This window comes from Nematostella vectensis, chromosome 1 (genome assembly GCF_932526225.1).
Source record: "Nematostella vectensis chromosome 1, jaNemVect1.1, whole genome shotgun sequence".
In the NCBI taxonomy this organism is placed as follows: Eukaryota; Metazoa; Cnidaria; class Anthozoa; order Actiniaria; family Edwardsiidae; genus Nematostella; species Nematostella vectensis.
Genome location: NC_064034.1, coordinates 19959118 through 19984519, shown reverse-complemented (window position 1 = coordinate 19984519; position 25402 = coordinate 19959118). Strand labels below are relative to the sequence as shown.

Genomic DNA, 25402 nt, shown 5'->3' with positions numbered 1-25402 from the left:
CCACAGAGAAGAAATAAGTAGGAGTAGCCACCTACTTTGTTAAATTTACCTTTTTTGACGCTACGGATAAAAGACAATTGAAACCGTTTAAGTTTACCATATATGGCAATATCTAGTCAACCTGGGCTGCCTGTGTACTTCTTCCGTTGCTAGTTTCAGGTTATTCGCCGACATCTCCGTTCATCCCCACTTCTCAGGGGCCATTCATCTACTTTTGTCTTCCATATATCTGTAAAATGCTACCGAGTTTGTTAGCAGCATGCTTGCTTGTGGTATTTGTCAGTGGGGACATTTACATGCACAATCCTAGGTAAGCTTTCGCTTCTCTCGAACTCCGATTCGATAATCGAAAGTTGAGAAACAAACATGTTTCAATATTTACTTACAATTGTCACGACTCCTTTTCTATCGTGCTTTTAATTCTAGGAGCTTATGAAATATTTGTATGCTTCTCTAGAGAAGGGTTTATTTCCTATAAAGTGCACACATTTTGCAAATGTCGTGAGCTCAAAATATTTGAATCGAACAGCCGCATACCGGAAGCGATGCAAGAAGTCATAGAAAGTTTGGTTATCTTTTGTTTTACTTAATTTTAGTTGATAAATAAAGTAAATAAAGTCTATGTAATTATTACTAGGTAAGTCTTTACTGCTTAGTCATATTTAGTCTTCTTTTCCCCATACGGATAAAAAGGTAAAATAGAGAATACGAATGATGTCATACGTTGGGTGTGTGATAATCTCTGCATTATCATTATTAACAAGTGGACATTGTTTCCTGTCATCCATATATAGTATCAACATTTAATTATAGATTAACCATAACAGAACAGTCTATGATTCTATATCTATTTCAACCAGGTTTAGTTATCAGTCGTAACCATTAAAAAATATGTAAGTATGTAATATTTATTAACTAGGATTTATTGTATATTTCTTATTATCACATTTAAATGTGTTTTTTCATTCCAGAGGCAGTAACAACAGGTTAGATGAGAGTGGAAGAGCAAGAAATAATGCCAACAGGTATTGCACCTGGACGATTCGAGTTGTTTTGTTAAAAAAAAGTGTTTTCTCAAAGTGTCTTCTTACTTTTCATTATTTTTTTTTCAGAATGTTTGACTCTCAGAATAACAACAGAGGTGGCTACAATGTAGGGAGCCTGTACTATTACGAGGGTTCGGCTCTATCTATTGAATGGTAGGTACTTGCCATTTTACCACACTAAGGCAGAAACGGTTTATAGCTTGGATTAAGTGTGGATGTATTGCATTATATGCCAAAAACAGAGACAATAGGTGTACAGACAGGATTCGCTGTAGGTGTATTATAGGGGTATTATTGGTCCAACACAGAGAAGGGCAGAAGGCGAGTATAGGCATGATTTGCTGTGGGAGGTATAAAAGAGGTGTTTTAGGGTGGAGCATAGATGTTTTAAGTCTGAATATTTGCCTTTCTCCCTTTCACACATGGATGATATAATAAAATTAGAATTACAGATATGTACAAGACATGTCAAATTACAGGTGTGATTTCCCAGCAAATAGGTAAGACATCCAAGCAACCTACCCTCAAAAATTCACCCCCCCCCCCCCCCCCCGTCTTTTTCCCCAGCATCCATGCAATTTTCTTACCTGAAAGCGTATAGTCTTGTCATGCGTTTGTTTGCTTTTCACAGGACCAACCAGCACTCATGCGGTGATCCTAACAACCATTGTGAGATGGTCATGCAGTACATGTGTGGGGAGAATGTTAGAGATGGTGTCACAACGCAGTATGTATTCCCATAAACTATACATGTTACAGTTACATTGTACCCATTACTGGTGATACTTTGTTAGATATATGACACAACAAGGAGTCCATTATACTAAAATTACATTGTACCCTCATTTCTTGAAGTTCTTCTGTCAAGTGGTCATTATTAACTCTTAAAACGAACTGGTTATGAACGTTTCAATTTGAAAGTCTTTTATATTTCATAATTTTGTTAATAATGAATAATTGACAACTATGATGCTACTCATGATTTTAATTTTAGAACAGTACCAGAAAATCCTATTCTTTGCCAAAACTTTGACTGCAACACTGATAAAAGGTAATTCTTGTTTTCTTTATTAATGCTTCAATCAGTAGTTTAGAATACTTGATAGAAATGAATCAACATTGAAATGGTATGTTTTATGTCTCTGTGAAAACAGAGGGTTTCACTGATGTTTCAAGTGTTAGGCTTTCATCAGAACAAAAAAAAAATGGCCAACAGTTAAACAATAAAGGAAAAATACTCTGTTTTACCGAGGCATAAAATAACATTTCAACTTTGAATTATTTCTTAGTGTAGTTTTGCAGTCTTTTGAGCTATTTGTATAGCATGATCATGACTCTGATCTGTTGTCATCAATGCAGGTTTGGGATGCATGAGAACTATGAGTACTACACTAACTGCAAGTACAGGAATAGGAACAAGGGCTTGTTCACTGCTGATCAGGTATGATATCTTTTTTAAATAGCATTAAAATGGTATACATCACAAAGACCACAGATAAGCTTTAGAATAACTTGCTGATCTGCACAGGAGTGGTCTCATCAGTTTTTTGGGTTGTTAGAAGTTTACCACATTGTTTTAACGTTGGCCATTTTCTTGTTGATTTAAGGGATAGTTTCCCATCACCTTGTATCTTTTGTTACAGAAATTGAGAGGTAATTCTGCCAAGTACACTCGCCAGAACCCAGGAGGGACTAGGCGTGGCTATGAGTGCCCCGAGGAGCGAGACCATTACCCTTACTGGCACCCTACTCCTTGGAAGGTGATTATATACATCTCTTAAATTCAGGGGTGTTTCTCAGTTATTCACTAGCCTCAAAAAAGTAAAAAAAAAATCTTATGCCACAAGCAATTCTTGAACCTCATCATTTCGATTACACCCCTAAACGAGGCAGTGTCATGGTAAGAGCTTTGCAATAGCTTTCCAGGCCGGACACAATGAATTTCAGTCAAATAATTCTAATATTGACTTATAAGCCTTTGGTACATGGGGGAGAAGCTTATAATTGAAGTTTAGCATATTCATTGAAGTTTATTCAAATTCAAAGAAAATGACCACAAACTGTCAATAACATAGTTTTTAATAAAATATTGCATATCATTTTGACAAGGCATTGACAGCTTAAAGTTCAACTGTTTGTAGACAATTAAAAGCCTACAATAAACACTGACTCCAGACATGCACAGTACCATGACGCTGCCCCTTTAACCTACTGGTAAAGGCGATAACAGAATCAAATTTTATTAATCAATTTAATCACAATATTTCTCGTCTTGGGGCATGAGCAGGGAGGAACCCTACTCTCCCTCCTCCACCGAAGGCACATGCCTGATATTTCAGAATTCAATATAGAATACAGGTAAACCTCATACTACTCATAGTTTCCCCAATGTTTAACATTTTCCAGGCATTTGCATGCTTAGCATCATTTTGTTCCAGCTAATGATCTTTTCTGTTTTCCAGGACATTGCTGTTTTAACCAATAACCCAGAGCGCTGCAAGCTCTATCAAAGTGAAAGTGAGAATATTAAGGGGCGTTATGCATGTGAGGTGCCTGAAGAGTATATAAGCTCCAGCCGCTGGCGAAACTACATCATACCCAGTACTGAGGATGAATGTAAGGTAAATTGGCAAATTGATGAGATTCGCAAGGGCATGAGGAAGATAATTTGTAAGTTTAAATTCTGAAAATTAAACAACAAAATCCCTTTTAAATTAGCTTGTTTTTCAATGCGCTCTCTGTGTTTACTTATAAAAACTGGTCAATTTATGTTGCCTAATCTTAGTAGCTACCCCATTGGGCATGAAGAGACTCTGATGCACTAGCCAAACTAAGGAAAGGTTATTAGGTTATTAAGAAGACCCCTGTCATGCTTCTTTCAGGCATTCCGCTATCCCCAAAATTCACCAAATGGTACCCGTGCAACTTGGAAACAGTTCCCCTCCCATGACCTACCTCCACCAGACTGCCGAGAGACTGACTGGTCACGTGACAATCACCTTGGTAATGGTATTGGAGGCTACGCCAATACCTACAATTGGACTCTGCCTGACCTAAACCATGAACAGTGCGTCTTGAGAATCAGGTGAGGTGAAAGGTCATCATCTAAAGACTTTGTGGGTTTTCTAAGGGCATTATTTAGATGACAGCCATAACACTAGTTGTTTCAAGGCTTTTTCTAAATTTCTAACGGTTTCTTCCGTATTTCATCAACAGCATACAAAAACTCTTGCCATTCCATGCTAAGAGGTCTTTAAATTTTAATAGATCTGTGCCACATTTCCTGTCAGCATACTAGGCTCATGTGTTTAGAAATGTTTTATCAATGTGTACCAGAAATAAAAGAATACATCCACAAAGTAAATTGAGAATTCAGGAGGGTATGGATTCTAAGAGAAAAGTTCCTATGTTTGGAAATGGAAATTTTCTAGAACTTTATAGTGATTTTAAAGGCATGTCTGAAACCTAGCCTGTGTTTTTATTTGGAGGCAAATTTAAACTAAGCCTAGGATGCATGTCTTAACCTACCTCATGTTTTTATTTGGAGGCATGTCTAAACCTATGTATTTGAGGTATGTCTAGATTAAGCATAAGCTTTTATTTAAGGTACATGTCTAGACAAAGACTAAATTTTGCCCAATGTTTCAGGTACAACATCTCTACGGGTGAGTTCAATGGCTGGGATGCAAAAGTGAATTCCTCTCTGAATCAGCCCCTAAAGCCCAAAACGCCTGGATCCCTCCTTGACGTTGGAGAGAAGTTTGGTCTTGATTCACAGGCTGCTGCAGAGCGTGGATACATCTACAAACAGAACCCTGTGGTTAGTATGTTCCCTGGTGAAGCCGGCAAGATATTCAACCTTCAACTCGCTATCAACACCAACCAGCTTGGCAGAGTGTTTCAAGACAGGTATGCCGACCAATCATGCCGCCATTTTCCACTCCCACACATTGCTGAGTCACACAAAGCATCCATTTCCATCCGATAATTCAAGCAAATTACCTATTTATTTCAACCACATTTCATCAAAAACGTATCAGACTTCATTTATGTTTTGTTACAGTATTTTGAAGTTGTTTTTTTTTTGCAAATAAACCGTTGTATTTTCAATTACAAAAACAAAAGGGTGGTTGATCGATGTGCCGTACTTTCGGTTGCACTAACAGTAATTTTTGCATGAATCTTGAATATTAACTTGACCACACAGGTCCTTTTTTACTGGCTGATTTGGGGAAGGTTTGCGATATTTTCGACCGAAATTGGTAAAATAACGTATAAGTAATAGTTTGTCTTTTAATTTTGAATGGAATCACTAACAAAGGTGTGGCTGACAAGATCTCTCTAAATGCACTTACTCATGTCGAATTATTATATTCACAGATCTCACACGTTTGCTGTTCTGTTATTCACAGATCTCACACATTTGCTGTTCTGTTATTCACAGATCTCACACGTTTGCTGTCCTGTTATACACAGATCTCACTTATTTGCTGTTCTGTTATTCACAGATCTTACACATTTGCTGTTCTGTTATTCACAGATCTCACACATTTGCTGTTCTGTTATTCACAGATCTCACACATTTGCTGTTCTGTTATTCACAGATCTCACACATTTGCTGTTCTGTTATTCACAGATCTCACACATTTTCTGTTCTGTTTTTCACAGATCTCACACATTTGCTGTTCTGTTATTTACAGATCTCACACGTTTGCTGTTCTGTTATTCACAGATCTCATACGTTTGCTGTTCTGTTATTCACAGATCTCACACATTTGCTGTCCGGCGTCGTCCTGGAAACCTGAAGGGGAAGAACATCCATAATGTGAATGTGCGGGGCAAACGTGGGAATATCGTGCAGGTCTACCCTGCTGTCGAGTACGACTTCACTCCTAACACTGTTCTGATGAGAAACGGCGACTACGTCCACTTTCAGTTAGTATAAGATTGCTAGTTAAATATTTATACTTGTTAATAGATAAAAAATAAAAAATAAAAAAATAAATAGATACAAACATATGTAAAGCGCCTTTTACATAGTTTAGAAGCGCTTCCCATTTAAGATCCTCATAAAGAATTTCCATGTTGGGACTCAGGAACACAAGTTTCTAGTAAGCTCACATACCTTTAACAAGTCAAACTTAGAGCCAAGAAATATACTATCCATGTCTCGACCGACAATAGGACCCGTTTTAACAGAGGTGATAGAGGCCACATATACTGACTCACTAACACACTGGGCCACCTGTGGCGAGAGGCCCCATACGCTGAAGCCCTAACGTACTGGGCCACCTGTGGTGAGAGGCCCCATACGCTGACGCACTAGCACCCTGGTCCACCTGTGATTCTTGACAATACATCTCTGATTGCCTTTAGGTGGACTGGCTCGAACACCAACCCCAACAACAACGATGGCCAGGGCAGTGCTGGCACAGATCGCTCAAATGTACTGGTCCTTGAGAAGCAGCGATACCCAGAGGGTCGAGAGAAACCAGAGACCGTGCATGGCCAGTGGGGTGGGAACTACCCCGAACACTTCAAGAAGGCAACCTTCCTTGGGCTGGAACGAGACGATTTGACGAGCCTCGCAACGCTTAATACTGGTATACAGGAGTTGTCGGTTATTTGTGTTTGTATCGATATTAAAGCTTCTTGTTGCAAACTGGTGAGACGCTGGCCCAGAAATTCGGGCGCTGTTTGCACACCATGATGTTAGGTACTGAGACGTAGCTCGCCAACATTCACTTTGTGTTGTAGACAGCGAGCGAGCGGCGCCAGCAATTCTTGCCAATGTAACGTTTAGACAGCTGCAAGTGCTTATGCCAATGTTGGCGCTATTAGCACGTGGCTTTAGTAATGTTCACGAAAGGGCTGCAAGTGCTTGCCAGTGCTGGCTTTGTTTGCACGGGTCTTAAGAAGTGTTTAGAGAGCAAGTGCTTGCCAATGTTAGCGCTGTTTGCACGGGTCTTAAGAAGTGTTTGGAGAGCAAGTGCTTGCCAATGTTAGCGCTGTTTGCACGGGTCTTAAGAAGTGTTTGGAGAGCAAGTGCTTGCCAATGTTAGCGCTGTTAGCACGGGTCTTAAGAAGTGTTTAGAGAGCAAGTGCTTGCCAATGTTAGCGCTGTTTGCACGGATCTTAAGAAGTGTTTAGAGAGCAAGTGCTTGCCAATGTTAGCGCTGTTTGCACGGGTCTTAAGAAGTGTTTGGAGAGCAAGTGCTTGCCAATGTTAGCGCTGTTTGCACGGGTCTTAAGAAGTGTTTAGAGAGCAAGTGCTGCCAATGTTAGCGCTGTTTGCACGGGTCTTAAGAAGTGTTTAGAGAGCAAGTGCTTGCCAATGTTAGCGCTGTTTGCACGGGTCTTAAGAAGTGTTTGGAGAGCAAGTGCTTGCCAATGTTAGCGCTGTTTGCACGGGTCTTAAGAAGTTTTTAGAGAGCAAGTGCTTGCCAATGTTAGCGCTGTTAGCACGGGTCTTAAGAAGTTTTTAGAGAGCAAGTGCTTGCCAATGTTAGCGCTGTTTGCACGTGGGTTAAATAAGGGAGCAACTTCACAATAAACTACAACAATTGTTTTACAAAAGAACTTTACACCTAAATTTCTAAAGAACGAAACGAAATTATGTGGCAGGGTATTCCAAAGATTAGCTTAGAGGGCTACGTGTTGCTCCGCGGCTTTTCTCTAACGGGACCAGAAGTTACGATCCCAATTCTGCAGTCTATCTATCTCGTACTTCGGGGGTGTGGCTCTGATAAAAAACCTCACTATGTTGAACACGGTCCGCATGTAATTGGACAACAACAATAACTGGTTAACCATCGTGTGCATTCGTGACATCGCTTTCCAAAATTATTTTATTCCTGATGCGAATAACTTATATTACGAAGGCAAGTGCGAAGGCAAATTGAATGTATTGTCAATTATTCTGGATCTCTTATCTTTCCATTAAGTTTCAGTTAGTATTTCTTAAACTTTTTTTGTGTTTTCTTCAGCTCAGTTCCGAGGCGAGATGTCGGAGCTGGATGATGCAGGGACGTATTTTGACCTGGGCCCGCGCAAGGTTACGGGAACAGGGACCTATCACTACATGTGCTCACGCAATAACAACTTCTCCAACCGCAGCCAGAAGGGACGCATTGTCATCGGTGATAGTGCCGTCTACGGCAAAAAGATAGGCGTGATGGGTGGTGCGATAGAGTTTGGAGAGTAAGTCCTTCACGACGTCTCATCCATGTATACTATAAAATACAAATACCTTTATCAATGTGTCAATATATTTAGCTTGTGATAGTTGTGAAAACAGGGCCTCATGCTTAACACCCTTATTGGAGAAGACGAGAGCCAGGGGCCGGTTCCTAGAAAGCAGGCTAGCGCTAACCCAGGGATAAATACGGCTATCTTGACATTTGATTGGATAAAAAGAGCGTTCATCCCTGGGTCAGCGTTAACACGCTTTCTAGGAACCCGGCCCAGGTTTTTATAACTAACCAAGTTGACCTGACCTTGGTTTAAACCCTGGTCCCCTTACTTAGGGTACAAAGCCTGAACTACCATGCACCATCCATGTATACTATAGCATTGTCGCGTAAACGTAGCACCAGTCATAAGAAAACACCAGTACTAAGTAGACAAACAATGCCGTGGACGTGTAATCAGCCCTACAATATCTACTAACAACGAGCAGCATTATGCAACACGATTATGAAAACCCGCGGCAAGGTTAGGCATCATGTGCGGTAAGGGGAAATGAATCAACACAATGGTCGAAGTATGATTTACGCCTGTCTAAAAACAGGGTAGTTTCGTTGACGTTTCGAGCATCATAGCCCTTCGTTCGACTGATTCCAATGATTCCAACCCGTCTACGCAGACCACCTAGTTACCTACAGCGTCTGTAGCTTTCTTGTTATACTATTTCTAATTATATTATACCACAGTACGACAGAGTTTGAGGTGTAAGTCGTCCACTAGGTCACTCACGCGTTCTGGCCTGGTAACACAACTTTCGTCAGTCGCGAAACCACAATATTTTCACAGAGGCGCATAAAACACAATTTCAACCTTGTGTAATTTATTTATTCCCTGATACCTCAATTACTATGCAGGTCACCTAGCTTTGATACAGGTTGTCTGTAGTTTTTCTAACCATATTTTCTTCCACGCGTTTGGTTAAAGTCATGAATCTCTTGGTGTTACACCCTTGCTTGTGCTTTTTTATAGGGGTGAGGGCGTTTGGTTTGAGAAAAACACCCTCGGTCAGCTGGTGAATATCCAACTGGAAAAGATGCCGTCCGACAAAGGCGACGCCATGGTGAAGGACAAGGGCGGTAAAATGGGCGTGGGAGACGAGTACGCTAGTGAGTTCCTACTGATTAATCCTCAGGTAAGAACAAACAATACGCTCTTTTACCTCATACAACAAGCTATACAAGGTCAAGCCATCGGGTAAGACAAGAAAACATAAACAAAAAAACCGCTGTTATACCTTCTAAGACAAGAGGTATGATTAACCCTCAGGTAAGACAAACAACACACACTTATACCTTTTACAACAAGCAACTAGGTGATTAGCCCTCAGATAAGACAAGAACCATGTGAACAAACAATACGCACTTAATCCAAGAAAACATAAACAAACTACACAAACTTATACCTTAAAGACAAGCTTATACCAGGGTCAGGCGCGTACACAAGGGGGTGCGCAGGCCCTCTTGGCGGCAAAAGGGGGCCATTTCTTATTAAGAAATCTTCAGATACTATGCTTTTTCCATATGATACCTATGACTGCGCACCCCCCCTCCTCTTGGCGGCAAAAGGGGGCCATTTCTTATTAAGAAATCTTCAGATACTATGCTTTTTCCATATGATACCTATGACTGCGCACCCCCCCTCCTCTTGGCGGCAAAAGTGGGCCATTTCTTATTAAGAAATCTTCAGATACTATGCTTTTTCCATATGATACCTATGACTGCGCACCCCCCCTCCTCTTGGCGGCAAAAGGGGGCCATTTCTTATTAAGAAATCTTCAGATACTATGCTTTTTCCATATGATACCTATGACTGCGCACCCCCCCCCCCCCCTCCTCTTGGCGGCAAAAGTGGGTCATTTCTTATTAAGAAATCTTCAGATACTATGCTTTTTCCATATGATACCTATGACTGCGCACCCCCCCCCCCCCCCTCTTGGTGGCAAAAGTGGGTCATTTCTTATTAAGAAATCTTCAAATACTATGCTTTTTCCATATGATACCTATGACTACGTACCCCATCCCCCTCGGCCTGAGGTTATCGATAGTTAGGGACTTTCACAAACAATACACCAGTACCGTACTTCATGTCAAAGGATTGTCGATCAGCCACTATTGCTCTTGTCAATAACAATACATTTGAAACAAAAGAAATACAACATTCACTCGAAGGAAACTTCAAAATAACCATTCATGATTGAAGTCATATTTTTTCAATAATTTGTGTATGAAAGTATCTGTATCTCACTCGCCTGAATTAACCGATGGAAATTGACATTTTGTCTTCAACCTGTAGTCACAGGTTAAGACGTACTAAGAAAAAAGTATATAAAACTCTCTTGTTCTGTCTTAAGGCTCTACGAACGCGCGAGAAATTCTCAGTGAAGCTTGGCATCGTGCGTGGTGTCACGGATGACATCGAGATGTACCGCTCCGCTGACAGCGAAAACTTACGCACGTGGTACAAAGTACCGGGAGCAAGTGTCAACGAGGGCGTGGTCTCCTTTCAGACAGACAAAGGTGACGTGGCATGATGTGTTGTAGTGTGACATGACACCACTATTAGCATAGTCTGATTATGATTGACACCTGTCTATTTCACATTGTGATTGACACCTGGTATTGGTATTTCATAGAGTACCTGCAGTCAATCAAGTTGATTGACACCTGTATATTTAAAGTTTGAATGACACATGTCTGTTTTGGTATTCCATGGAGTATCAGCAGTCAATCAAGTTAATTGGGACCTGTTTGAGTTTTAGTTGGATTGTCGCATGTTTGTAGAAGTATTCCATTAAGTATGAGCAGTTGATTGACCCCTGTCTATTTCACAGTCTGATTGACAATTGTCTGTATCATTATTCCATTGACACATCAACTCTGCTTCTTAAAGAATGTCAATCAACCACTCCTTTGTTTTTGTTTATAATAAAAAAACAACGGTTTATTCGCAAGAAAAGTAACAATCTACGAATGAAGTCTGATACGTAGTTGACGGTATTTGAATGAAAATATCTTGGTTATTCGCTTGAATTAGCCGATGGTAATAGATGCTTTGAGTCATTCGGCATTGAGCGGGAGCATAAAATGGTAGCGTGATTGGCCTTCTTTAACGACTGGACAACTTCACTTCTTAACAATACAAAATTTTTCATAGAAGACATCTTGTAGATGTGATATAACTGATGCTTGTTCACCGTTGGGTGATTTTTCACCGTTGGATTGGTTTCCGATTGACTCATTTTCCAGTTTGAGTGTAGCCTGCTAGCCGGCTCTCATTGTGGGGTATTCGGAAATGTTTTATTTTCGAATACTGGGAACCCTGTGCGCGCGAAGGCTGAGGTGCGCTGGGCCGAGGGTAATAAAACATTTCCGAATAACACACAAACAATGAGAGTCGGCTAGCAGGCTAGTTTGAGTGCCACGTACAGGTATGATCTTACGAACACATTCTTTTTCACTTGTAGGCGGTGTGTATGTGGCACGAACTGTCACAAACAAGGCTGCTATCGCTGGGATCGTCATTGCTTGCGTAATCATACTAGTGATCATCGGTGGGACAGTCTTCTATTTCCGAAAGCACCCAGACAAACTAACTCAGATCAACACGTCCATTTCCAACGTATGTCGCTCATGTAAAAGTGAGGTCTGACCATCTTCCAGACACACACCTTGTTCGGAGGAGAGACGGAGATTCACCGCCTACTTTTATAAAAACAATCAAAAATTGAAAAATATGTGTAAAGGAGAGTATGATTATTTATCATCGCTTGCCGTCTTTCAGCCATCAATTGTATAAACAAGAAAGTTGTAATAAATAATTAATAAACTGAATTATTAATGAAGAGCAGTTTGAGATGGACTAGCATCGTTCTAAGATTCCTCCCGTGCGCTCGACATAGCGGCGACTGCTTGAAGTCAACCCGCGGACAGCAAGAGTTCGTCTTAGCGCCCAGCTTCTAATTATTCAAATTATCCACCTCTCACCTACCAAACCACAAGATATTAAACAAAATAGTAAATAGGCGCCCCCTTTGCAATAAGACATAAATACAAAGTGTTTACTGAGGCGGCGCAGTGGTCTTTAAAATGTTGGGGGCGGAGGTGGGGGTATTTAGGTTTCGAGTGTTTGACAGAGTTCCGCTAAAATATATACAAAACAGTATAAAAATATACAGTTTCTTCTTTTATTAAACTATCGATTTATAAACTTAGTGCTTGATACATATTTAGGTACATAAATAAGGTAAGAGGGAGGGCAAGTGACCTGCCTTCGATGCTTAGCTACTACTCAATTGTTGCGAGAAGAAAGAGACCGTCTCAATTGTTGCCAGTCGGGGAAAAAATGAAGAAAATGTTTGAAAGAGACCGTCTCAATTGTTGCCAGTCGGGGAAAAACATGAAGAAAATGTTTGAAAGAGACCGTCTCAATTGTTGCCAGTCGGGGAAAAAATGAAGAAAATGTTTGAAAGAGACCGTCTCAATTGTTGCCAGTCGGGGAAAAACATGAAGAAAATGTTTGAAAGAGACCGTCTCAATTGTTGCCAGTCGGGGAAAAAATGAAGAAAATGTTTGAAAGAGACCGTCTCAATTGTTGCCAGTCGGGGAAAAACATGAAGAAAATGTTTAAAAGAGACCGTCTCAATTGTTGCCAGTCGGGGAAAAAATGAAGAAAATGTTTGAAAGAGACCGTCTCAATTGTTGCCAGTCGGGGAAAAACATGAAGAAAATGTTTGAAAGAGACCGTCTCAATTGTTGCCAGTCGGGGAAAAAATGAAGAAAATGTTTGAAAGAGACCGTCTCAATTGTTGCCAGTCGGGGAAAAACATGAAGAAAATGTTTAAAAGAGACCGTCTCAATTGTTGCCAGTCGGGGAAAAACCTGAAGAAAATGTTTGAAAGAGACCGTCTCAATTGTTGCCAGTCGGGGAAAAACCTGAAGAAAATGTTTGAAAGAGACCGTATCTTTCAAACATTTTCTTCTTTTTTTCCCTCGACTGGCGACGGCAAGGCTTCAAGGCTTGCAAAGCGTAAATTGTTTTATACCAGGCCTCCCTTGCTGTGTTAAACGAGGAACGCCTGGCAGAAAATAAAGCTGTCTAAGCGGATATTTATCCATCCTATCTTCCGGTGAATCCCCCTCCTCGATTCTCGGGATTCAGACTAATGATGCGGCCTTTCAGTTGTAAGGGAATTTTCCTTGAAGGGTCTATATCATGAGGTCAGAGTTTCTTTTAGTGGTAGTTTGCGAAAGGAGCCTGAACACAAATCACTTTTGCAGTGCTTCAAAACTACCATGAACTGTATAATCCAGCTGCTTGAGTTGTTTTGTGTCATAGGACATATCTCCCACACACGAGGTAGGTTTGTTATTATAAGTTATAGCATGGCACGGGGGAATTCGGTGATTAAAAGTCCCCGCAACCGAGGGATGATTAGTTGAAGTCTAAACGCCGAGGAAATAAACTCGCAACTACGAGAAATATTAGGTTTGATGAGCGAACACGGTTCATACGCATTGCTCTTTTTATCCCTCTAGAGACCAAAGTTGATTTACATAGTTGCTCTACATATCGACATTAGCACGCATGCGTACAGCAATCAAAATCATTCCCACATGGATCTAGTTGGCCTGCGTAGCAAGCTTTTCTGTGGAGTTTCAGCAGGATTAGAGAGCGAGCCAGGGCTATGGCCGCGCGAGAAATGGGCCGAGTGCAAAAAAAGAGAAGGGGGAAGGGGAAGAAAACGCTTGCCAGCACTCGTTGTCTTTTTGTCTTTCAGCGGAGAGTCTGCGATTATTTTCTGATAGCAGAATTTGAGGCTTCTGATTGGCGCGGTGCAGCTAAGGCTGAGTGACATTTTGCAGATTCAGACTCACAATTTCTCCAAATAGCATTGCACAAGGATCCACTGAAAGAGGTTTTAACTGAGACAGGGGTGCGTTATACAAACAGCTATTGGGTGGAGGAAATTCGTTAGCCGTTTTGACGATTGTTCCTGGCAAGGATATATTCCAACTTGAGGCGAATTGAGGAAGACAACATGCTCGCTTGTTATTTGATCACGCCGTCAAGGTGGAATTGTGACATTTGAGTTGGATTGGAACTTTTTTGCAGCTTGCAGTTTGGCTCTTTCCTTGTCTATGTAAATCTACGGTAGGTTTTCGAGCTGCGTGCATATAGAATGATGTTAATTAACATCGCTTAGTAAACTCTGTGAGTTCGCTTCGAAATTGGCTTCTATAAACAAAACATGACCACCCAAATCGTGCCCAATGTGATGCTGAAAGTCGCATTTGCAAACTTTGTAATTCTTAGTTTAATTTTCAATCTGCAAACCCTGGAATGAGCCCAAAATGAGATCGGAGGGAAGTTTTGGGGGGGACTAAGTTTGACAGCTGTTTTGAATTATACACGCTTGTCAAGGTTTGTCACTTGGAGGCGTACCTGAAAAATACTAGGAGTGCTTGCAAGCGTTTCCTTCTCTCTCTCCCCATTCTTCGCTCGGCCACATTCTTCGCTCGAAACTCCACAGAAATGCTTGCTACGCAGGCTAGGATCAAAATCATCCCACATGGATCTCGTCTTATCCTTGCATTTGAAGCTTTCTGTGTATGAAGTAAATTTCACTATTGCTACCACAGGGTTTCCATTATTCTCTACACTGTGGGACAATTATCCGCTCGTGTCCAAGTATTCTGGGCGCACGGCCATGATTGACGCAGCGGGGCTTGGGACTTACCTTTACGGCCCCAACACGTACGCAATTCGTCTCAGCTACGCGCTCATTCACTCTGGTCATAAAATCAGTATTCAAAGAGGGCAGTTCAACTGGTCTGGGGAGAGGGCGAAACGTGCTACTGGCCGCTACAAGGATGCCAAGTATATCATACGAGTGGCGACCATGCGACAATACCTGGAGAGAGTCCTAGGGCCGGCACAGATTGTATCGAAAAAAGAGTCGGATTTCAAGGTACCACTTTTTCCTACCTCTATCTGCATCCTATGGAGAAACCAATGATGGCTCTTAGTGCCGGTCATGCACGCTTTCAACCTCGTCCCAGGGTCTACTGGGTATTTTTAATATGGCTTCTGCTACATGAATCTTGTATTGAAAAAACCGTCGTATTTCTAGCTCGCTCGGTCAATTCCTTATTAGGACATTACATACCATCACTTTTTTTTCACTTTTTTGTCGCCCTAGAACTGTGCACATTGAGTGTTTTCGACGTAGACTTCCAGGGACTTGTGTTAACTACGATTTTGCAGGCCGCCATTTTGAAATAAGTCCAGACAAGAACGTAAAAAAAATATTGAGGGGGAGGCCACTGCCACGCCCCTACTGGTCATTTCCTTATATTTTTGGAAAATATTGGGGCCGGGGGGGTGCCTATCCCCTGCTAAGGTCCCGTTTATCTCTATTCGTAATCATATCTGTGTATTCCTTTCTAGGGGACCAAGGGTATAATTGTGTTCCAGGACTGCCCAAAGTTCACCTCTGCCACGGGTCACGTGGATCTTTATGACGGCAGTCGCTGCGTCAATAAGGGCTTCTTTGATCAGTGCAACACCATTCGTCTGTTTATCTTACCTTGAATAGACTGCTAAAACGCTTGCCGCTATAATGCCGTAGATTTTCCAATCCACCTTTTTTTTTGTGCTTGGTTATGATTTTAGAGGCATTGTTCCTTGGTTCGTGGTGGTACTGCTCTCATTTCTTTCTCTTTTTTATATCTTTCTTTATTTTGGTACTATAACATTGAATAAATAAAGAAAGCACTGATTACTATTAAAAGGAAACAATCAACGTAGCCAAAGTGTATTCCAATGAAGCCGCATTTCCAATAAGTCGCGAATGATATCTCAAGTCGTATCCCCGAATAAACCGCTCCAGCCTACGGGCAACGCGAAAGACGTTTTTCACTTTTTTACGAGGGTTTTTTTCGATTCCCTTTCCTTTTTAACAATTTGACTATGAGTTTTCTATGAGTCAACGAGGTGCGTAAACTATTTGACTTATAGAAAACGAGAACTGAAGTCTTATTGTTTTAGTAAAAATAATAACTTATACTAATATTAACTAGATGAAGAGGGTTGTGGGAGGTATATATACCGGCAAGAGAGGGTTGTGAGAGGGTTATATACCGACAAGAGAGGGTTGTGAAAGGGGTATATACCGGCAAAAGAGGGTTGTGAGAGGGGTATATACTGGCAAGAAAAGGTTGTGAGGGGTATATACTGGCAAGAGAAGGTTGTGAGAGGGTTATCTACCGGCAAGAGAGGGTTGTGAGAGGGGTATATACCGGCAAGAGAGGGTTGTGAGAGGGTTATATACCGACAAGAGAGGGTTGTGAGAGGGGTATATACCGGCAAGAGAGGGTTGTGAGAGGGGTATATACTGGCAAGAAAAGGTTGTGAGGGGTATATACTGGCAAGAGAAGGTTGTGAGAGGGTTATCTACCGGCAAGAGAGGGTTGTGAGAGGGGTATATACCGGCAAGAGAGGGTTGTGAGAGGGATATATACCGGCAAGAGAGGGTTGTGAGAGGGATATCTACTGGCAAGAGAAGGTTGTGAGAGGGTTATATACCGGCAAGAGAGGGTTGTGAGGGGTATATACTGGCAAGAGCGGTTGTGAAATAGGTGTATATCGGCAAGAGAGGGTTGTGAAATAGGCGTATATCGGCAAGAGAGGGATGTGAGAGGGGTATATCGGCAAGAGAGGGTTGTGAAATAGGTGTATATCGGCAAGAGAGGGTGGTGAAATAGGTGTAAATCGGCAAGAGAGGGTTGTGAGAGGGGTATATCGGCAAGAGAGGGTTGTGAAATAGGCGTATATCGGCAATAGAGGGTTGTGAAATAGGTGTATATCGGCAAGAGAGGGTGGTGAAATAGGTGTATATCGGCAAGAGAGGGTGGTGAAATAGGTGTATATCGGCAAGAGGGGTTTGTGTGGGAATGCACCGCTAGGATGCAGCACCTACCTTTTTAACCCGAAAGGCGGGTTGTTTTTTCGGATTGTTTTTCTGAAGCTCGGGTAGAACTCTAGCCCCTCTCCAACCTCTTCGAATACACGATAGCGAGGGGGGAGGGGACGGGGGTTACTTAGTTGCCGGAAGTAGATAATTGTATTCTCTATGACGGCATTTCCTGACCCTGCGTGTTCGTTTATTCGTAACAGTCACTCGAGTGCGCTTCTGTCTGTAACTGCTGTGATTCTTTTAAGAATCAATCATTAAAATGATTGAGTCACGGTCAAATGGCTTTGAGAAGACAGACCTGATTGCAGACGTCTCTTGTTTGTTATCTCATTCAAAGGCGGGATTAGCTATGCTAGCTTGACCTTTGCGGTAAACCGATACAACAAGAGTTGTTGTGAGACGGCAGTGTCAGTCATATAAATTGCTGTGAAGGCTGCATGCGTAAGCTGTTTCTTACTTCGCTCTATTCCTATCGCATTATCAAGTCAATGTCTTAAACTCTGGTGCGGGACTGCTCGGGAATCGTCACCTTCAACTTTTATAATTTGTCTACTTGCGCCAAACCACTGTTTGTAAGTATGCCGTGTATACTGCATGTAAAGGATTCCACGGACAACACAGCTTAAACTTATTTATTTTCTCACTATATGAAGTACATCTGCACAATCTGTGACGCGTCGACTCTATAATTTTCGCAGGTGTTATAGGAAATATCTGTTTTCATGAATTCTGTAGCTGTAATAGACAGCAAGAATGCTTTCCTGATTAAATCATAGTGTCCCGCTCGCAAATTAAGTGGAAAATTTTAATAACAGACATCACTGCACATAATGATTCATCGAACGATTTTGAAATACATTATAGCTAGGGCTTGATTTTGTTTTAAACGTTCAAAGTCACACTGTTTTAAAAATGGGTAAATAATTAGCCATAAATTGTTTGAATAGTACGGTCGTCAAATCTTGCCAAATACAGTAATAAATAAACTAGGAGTAAGACAATAAATTGCTCGGTATTTCATGCCAAGAATTGTTTGTAGATTATAGTAGTTCCTATGGGGTCATTGATTTAGAAGATGAATGTGTTGTAAGTTATGTATTTAAGATGTTGTATCACTAATTTACAGATTAACCTTGGTGCGCAAACATAACTGTCTTTTCTATTTGTCTTGTCTCTCTATATAATCGTAACTTATCCCTCGAGTCATAAACTCGCATAAAATGTCCTTAGCAGTTTCTGACAGCATCGAGTCATAGAAACAGACAACTAGAAACGAGCTTTTGTGGAAAAATCTAGTTGTATGGAAATGACTGATAGTGAAATGATTAATACCTTGCACGTTTGAAGCTTGTGTGATGATAGGGTCGTGATAAACCATTCCATCTTTTTAACCCCTCATTTTAACCCAGAGAACATAATTGCGCGACGGTTTTCGTACTAAAAAAAGCATTTTAAAGATACACTATTTTTATTTGATAAGCCTCCGTTCTTATTTTTGGAGCATTCTAAGACTGAAAAGTGGGGTGCTATTGAATTTCAGTGTATTTAAAAATATAAACTAATTAAAACTTTAAGAATTATACACAAGTGATCAATAGGTTCCTATGCATCACAGGGACACGAACACAGTGGGGGGAGGGGCGCGCGAAAACCAGGGTACGCGCCACACTAACAAAACAACATTTTGCCGCTAGTATCTGAGCCTCAACATGTTCTTAGAATGACTATAGAACTTGGTGAAATCTCATGCTGGACTTCTACCCATGAGCTACGTATTAATTTATCTATATATTTTTTCTCTTTTTTTTCATGATTTTTGTTGTTGCTTTATTTGTTTGGGGGCCGGGAAGCCTGTGACAATCTGGTAAATTGATTGGTGGATAATCTGAGTCGTGGTGGTCTAGTTGATCTCGTTTATCACCTTGATGCGTCTTGAAATTCAACGAGGAGGGAGGATGAACGTACCAGGGAGGATGAACGTACCTTCTAACCAGAAGTGCCTTCTCACCGGAGTCCTAGATATAAGTGTGCGCCAAGTTCGTGTCCTTTTATAAAATAACATGGGAAAGTGGCTTTAAGTGCAGTTTTGCCTGCATACACATTGTTATGTTCTGTGGATTTAGAAGATTTTGAGAATTAACGACGACCACTTTTTACTGTTTATGGCTGAGATTGCGGGTATTTTGTTAACAAGTCCAAAGAATTGTTCCCATACTTTGAATGCCCAGGGACATTTGTGTCTCTAACGAGTCCAAAGAATTGCTTTCTATGTCAGGGTATTTTCTGCCACAAACGAGTTCAAAGTTTTGTTTGTGTATCTTTCTCGGAGTTTTTTCAGCCATGAACGAGTCCAAAGTTTTGTTGGAGTTTCTTTGTCAGGGTTGTTTCTGTCTTGATCGAGTCCAAAGAATTTTTTCTGTATCTTTTTCAGGGTTGTTTCAGCCATGAACGAGTCCAAAGTTTTGTTTCTGTACACACGACAAGATCAGAGTCGCAGCTAAGAGCTTAAAGACTTCCTTCGAATGAAGCTCGGTTCACATGTGATACTCAACAGCATCCAGGACACACTTGAAAGCAACTCAACGTTAGAGGTAAGCAACTCTACGCTAGAGGTAAGCTACTCCACGCTAGAGGTAAGCAACACCACGCAAGGTGTATGCAACTCCATGCTAGAGGTAAGCAACTCCGCGCTGGAGGTAAGCAGCTCCACGTTAGAGGTAAGCAACTCCACGCTAGAGGTATGCAACCCCACGCTAGAGGTAAGCAACTCCACGCTAGAGGTATGCAACCCCACGCTAGAGGTAAGCAACTCCACGCTAGAGGTAAGCAGCTCCACGCTAGAGGTAAGCAACTCCACGCTAGAGGTAAGCAACTCCACGCTAGAGGTAAGCAACCCCACGCAACTCCACTGTCTTTTTTCTTGAATATTCGCCAAATGTTTACCTGTTTACTTAGTGTCCTTTAATTTTCAGGATGAACTATTCCAAAGTCGCTGTGTCGTTCTTGTGTACTCTGATATCTGCGAAGACTACCTCCAACACGACATCCACGAGTTCCAGAAATCTTATGTGACATTCGATGGGAGTATAATAAAGGCGTATTTACTCGAGGATTCAATCCTAAAATTATTTTATTCCTGATGCGAATAACTTATATTACGAAGGCAAGTGCGAAGGCAAATTGAATGTATTGTCAATTATTCTGGATCTCTTATCTTTCCATTAAGTTTCAGTTAGTATTTCTTAAACTTTTTTTGTGTTTTCTTCAGCTCAGTTCCGAGGCGAGATGTCGGAGCTGGATGATGCAGGGACGTATTTTGACCTGGGCCCGCGCAAGGTTACGGGAACAGGGACCTATCACTACATGTGCTCACGCAATAACAACTTCTCCAACCGCAGCCAGAAGGGACGCATTGTCATCGGTGATAGTGCCGTCTACGGCAAGAAGATAGGCGTAATGGGTGGTGCGATAGAGTTTGGAGAGTAAGTCCTTCACGACGTCTCATCCATGTATACTATAAAATACAAATACCTTTATCAATGTGTCAATATATTTAGCTTGTGATAGTTGTGAAAACAGGGCCTCATGCTTAACACCCTTATTGGAGAAGACGAGAGCCAGGGGCCGGTTCCTAGAAAGCAGGCTAGCGCTAACCCAGGGATAAATACGGCTATCTTGACATTTGATTGGATAAAAAGAGCGTTCATCCCTGGGTCAGCGTTAACACGCTTTCTAGGAACCCGGCCCAGGTTTTTATAACTAACCAAGTTGACCTGACCTTGGTTTAAACCCTGGTCCCCTTACTTAGGGTACAAAGCCTGAACTACCATCCACCATCCATGTATACTATAGCCGCGTCACGTAAACGTAGCACCAGTCATAAGAAAACACCAGTACTAAGTAGACAAACAATGCCGTGGACGTGTAATCAGGCCTACAATATCTACTAACAATGAGCAGCATGATGCAAAACGATTACAACATGAAAACCCGCGGCAAAGTTAGGCATCATGTGCGGTAAGGGGAAATGAATCAACACAATGGTCGAAGTATGATTTACGCCTGTCTAAAAACAGGGTAGTTTCGTTGACGTTTCGAGCATCATAGCCCTTCGTTCGACTGATTCCAATGATTCCAACCCGTCTACGCAGACCACCTAGTTACCTACAGCGTGTCTGTAGCTTTCTTGTTATACTATTTCTAATTATATTATACCACAGTACGACAGAGTTTGAGGTGTAAGTCGTCCACTAGGTCACTCACGCGTTCTGGCCTGGTAACACAACTTTCGTCAGTCGCGAAACCACAATATTATCACAGAGGCGCATAAAACACAATTTCAACCTTGTGTAATTTATTTATTCCCTGATACCTCAATTACTATGCAGGTCACCTAGCTTTGATACAGGTTGTCTGTAGTTTTTCTAACCATATTTTCTTCCACGCGTTTGGTTAAAGTCATAAATCTCTTGGTGTTACACCCTTGCTTGTGCTTTTTTATAGGGGTGAGGGCGTTTGGTTTGAGAAAAACACCCTCGGTCAGCTGGTGAATATCCAACTGGAAAAGATGCCGTCCGACAAAGGCGACGCCATGGTGAAGGACAAGGGCGGTAAAATGGGCGTGGGAGACGAGTACGCTAGTGAGTTCCTACTGATTAATCCTCAGGTAAGAACCTGTACAATACGCTCTTTTACCTCATAAAACAAGCTATACAAGGTCAAGCCATCGGGTAAGACAAGAAAACATAAACAAAAAAACCGCTGTTATACCTTCTAAGACAAGAGGTATGATTAACCTTCAGGTAAGACAAACAACACACACTTATACCTTTTACAACAAGCAACTAGGTGATTAGCCCTCAGATAAGACAAGAACCATGTGAACAAACAATACGCACTTAATCCAAGAAAACATAAACAAACTACACACACTTATACCTTAAAGACAAGCTTATACCAGGGTCAGGCGCGTAAACAGGGGGGTGCGCAGGCCCTCTTGGCGGCAAAAGCGGGCCATTTCTTATTAAGAAATCTTCAGATACTATGCTTTTTCCATATGATACCTATGACTGCGCACCCCCCCCCCCCCCCTCCTCTTGGTGGCAAAAGTGGGTCATTTCTTATTAAGAAATCTTCAAATACTATGCTTTTTTCATATGATACCTATGACTGCGCATCCCCCCCCCTCTTGGTGGCAAAAGTGGGTCATTTCTTATTAAGAAATCTTCAAATACTATGCTTTTTCCATATGATACCTATGACTACGTACCCCCTCCCCCCTCGGCCTGAGGTTATCGATCGTTAGGGACTTTCACAAACAATACACCTGAACCGTACTTCATGTCAAAGGATTGTCGATCAGCCACTATTGCTCTTGTCAATAACAATACATTTGAAACAAAAGAAATACAACATTCACTCGAAGGAAACTTCAAAATAACCATTCATGATTGAAGTCATAATTTCTGAATAATTTGTGTATGAAAGTATCTGTATCTCACTCGCCTGAATTAACCGATGGAAATTGACATTTTGTCTTCAACCTGTAGTCACAGGTTAAGACGTACTAATAAAAAAGTATATAAAACTCTCTTTTTCTGTCTTAAGGCACTACGAACGCGCGAGAAATTCTCAGTGAAGCTTGGCATCGTGCGTGGTGTCACGGATGACATCGAGATGTACCGCTCCGCTGACAGCGAAAACTTACGCACGTGGTACAAAGTACCTGGGGCAAGTGTCAACGAGGGCGTGGTCTCCTTTCAGACAGACAAAGGTGACGTGGCATGATGTGTTGTAGTGTGACATGACACCACTATTAGCATAGTCTGATTATGATTGACACCTGTCTATTTCACATTGTGATTGACACCTGGTATTGGTATTTCATAGAGTACCTGCAGTCAACCAAGTTGATTGACACCTGTATATTTAGAGTTTGATTGACACATGTCTGTTTTGGTATTCCATGGAGTATCAGCAGTCAATCAATTTAATTGGGACCTGTTTGAGTTTTAGTTGGATTGTCGCCTGTTTGAATAAGTATTCCATTGAGTATTAGTAGTTGATTGACCCCTGTCTATTTCACAGTCTGATTTACAATTGTCTGTATCATTATTCCATTGACACATCAACTCTGCTTCTTAAAGAATGTCAATCAACCACTCCTTTGTTTTTGTTTATAATAAAAAAACAACGGTTTATTCGCAAGAAAAGTAACAATCTACGAATGAAGTCTGATACGTAGTTGACGGTATTTGAATGAAAATATCTTGGTTATTCGCTTGAATTAGCCGATGGAAATGGATGCTTTGAGTCATTCGGCATTGAGCGGGAGCATAAAATGGTAGCGTGATTGGCCTTCTTTAACGACTGGACAACTTCACTTCTTAACAATACAAAATTTTTCATAGAAGACATCTTGTAGATGTGATATAACTGATGCTTGTTCACCGTTGGGTGATTTTTCACCGTTGGATTGGTTTCCGATTGACTCATTTTCTAGTTTGAGTGTAGCCTGCTAGCCGGCTCTCATTGTGGGGTATTCGGAAATGTTTTATTTTCGAATACTGGGAACCCTGTGCGCGCGAAGGCTGAGGTGCGCTGGGCCGAGGGTAATAAAACATTTCCGAATAACACACAAACAATGAGAGTCGGCTAGCAGGCTAGTTTGAGTGCCACGTACAGGTATGATCTTACGAACACATTCTTTTTCACTTGTAGGCGGTGTGTATGTGGCACGAACTGTCACAAACAAGGCTGCTATCGCTGGGATCGTCATTGCTTGCGTAATCATACTAGTGATCATCGGTGGGACAGTCTTCTATTTCCGAAAGCACCCAGACAAACTAACTCAGATCAACACGTCCATTTCCAACGTATGTCGCTCATGTAAAAGTGAGGTCTGACCATCTTCCAGACACACACCTTGTTCGGAGGAGAGACGGAGATTCACCGCCTATTTTTATAAAAACAATCAAAAATTGAAAAATATGTGTAACGGAGAGTATGATTATTTATCATCGCTTGCCGTCTTTCAGCCATCAATTGTATAAACAAGAAAGTTGTAATGAATAATTAATAAACTGAATTATTAATGAAGAGCAGTTTGAGATGGACTAGCATCGTTCTAAGATTCCTCCCGTGCGCTCGACATAGCGGCGACTGCTTGAAGTCAACCCGCGGACAGCAAGAGTTCGTCTTAGCGCCCAGCTTCTAATTATTTAAATTATCCTCCTCTCACCTAACAAACCACAAGATATTAAACAAAATAGTAAATAGGCGCCCCCTTTGCAATAAGACATAAATACAAAGTGTTTACTGAGGCGGCGCAGTGGTCTTTAAAATGTTGGGGGCGGAGGTGGGGGTATTTAGGTTTCGAGTGTTTGACAGAGTTCCGCTAAAATATATACAAAACAGTTTAAAAATATACAGTTTCTTCTTTTATTAAACTATCGATTTATACACTTAGTGCTTGATACATATTTAGGTACATAAATAAGGTAAGAGGGAGGGCAAGTGACCTGCCTTCGATGCTTAGGTACTACTCAATTGTTGCGAGAAGAAAGAGACCGTCTCAATTGTTGCCAGTCGGGGAAAAAATGAAGAAAATGTTTGAAAGAGACCGTCTCAATTGTTGCCAGTCGGGGAAAAAATGAAGAAAATGTTTGAAAGAGACCGTCTCAATTGTTGCCAGTCGGGGAAAACATGGAGAAAATATTTAAGAGACCGTCTCAATTGTTGCCAGTCGGGGAAAACATGGAGAAAATATTTAAAAGAGACCGTCTCAATTGTTGCCAGTCGGGGAAAAAAATTAAGAAAATGTTTGAAAGAGACCGTCTCAATTGTTGCCAGTCGGGGAAAACATGGAGAAAATATTTAAAAGAGACCGTCTCAATTGTTGCCAGTCGGGGAAAAAAATTAAGAAAATGTTTGAAAGAGACCGTCTCAATTGTTGCCAGTCGGGGAAAAACCTGAAGAAAATGTTTGAAACAGACCGTATCTTTCAAACATTTTCTTTTTTTTCCCTCGATTGGCGGCGGCAAAGGCTTGCAAAGCGTAAATTGTTTTATACCAGGCCTCACTTGCTGTGTTAAACGAGGAACGCCTGGCAGAAAATAAAGCTGTCTAAGCGGATATT

The 25402-nt window shown here is 41.3% G+C and overlaps 3 protein-coding genes across 3 annotated transcripts; all 3 read left to right on the top strand.

Moving 5' to 3' along the window:
• The first annotated feature begins 125 nt into the window (after positions 1–125).
• On the top strand, positions 126–12132 carry LOC5507685 (protein DD3-3). Its single transcript, XM_001628273.3, has 16 exons — positions 126–310; positions 972–1025; positions 1113–1199; positions 1678–1773; positions 2041–2097; positions 2406–2487; positions 2690–2806; positions 3509–3667; positions 3929–4131; positions 4695–4955; positions 5811–5981; positions 6423–6649; positions 8033–8246; positions 9261–9423; positions 10642–10807; positions 11755–12132. Exons 1-16 carry the CDS (start codon positions 237–239, stop codon positions 11937–11939), a joined length of 2316 nt encoding a protein of 771 aa, XP_001628323.2. The 5' UTR covers positions 126–236; the 3' UTR covers positions 11940–12132.
• Positions 12133–13391: 1259 nt separating this feature from the next.
• Positions 13392–16197, top strand: LOC5507684. The gene is made up of 3 exons (XM_001628271.3): positions 13392–13646; positions 14930–15258; positions 15738–16197. Exons 1-3 carry the CDS (start codon positions 13583–13585, stop codon positions 15879–15881), a joined length of 537 nt encoding a protein of 178 aa, XP_001628321.1. The 5' UTR covers positions 13392–13582; the 3' UTR covers positions 15882–16197.
• A 1396-nt stretch (positions 16198–17593) lies between these two features.
• On the top strand, positions 17594–24363 carry LOC116614859. The gene is made up of 7 exons (XM_048726153.1): positions 17594–17837; positions 19697–19856; positions 20238–20428; positions 20534–20747; positions 21769–21931; positions 22873–23038; positions 23986–24363. Exons 4-7 carry the CDS (start codon positions 20551–20553, stop codon positions 24168–24170), a joined length of 711 nt encoding a protein of 236 aa, XP_048582110.1. The 5' UTR covers positions 17594–17837; positions 19697–19856; positions 20238–20428; positions 20534–20550; the 3' UTR covers positions 24171–24363.
• Positions 24364–25402: the final 1039 nt, after the last annotated feature.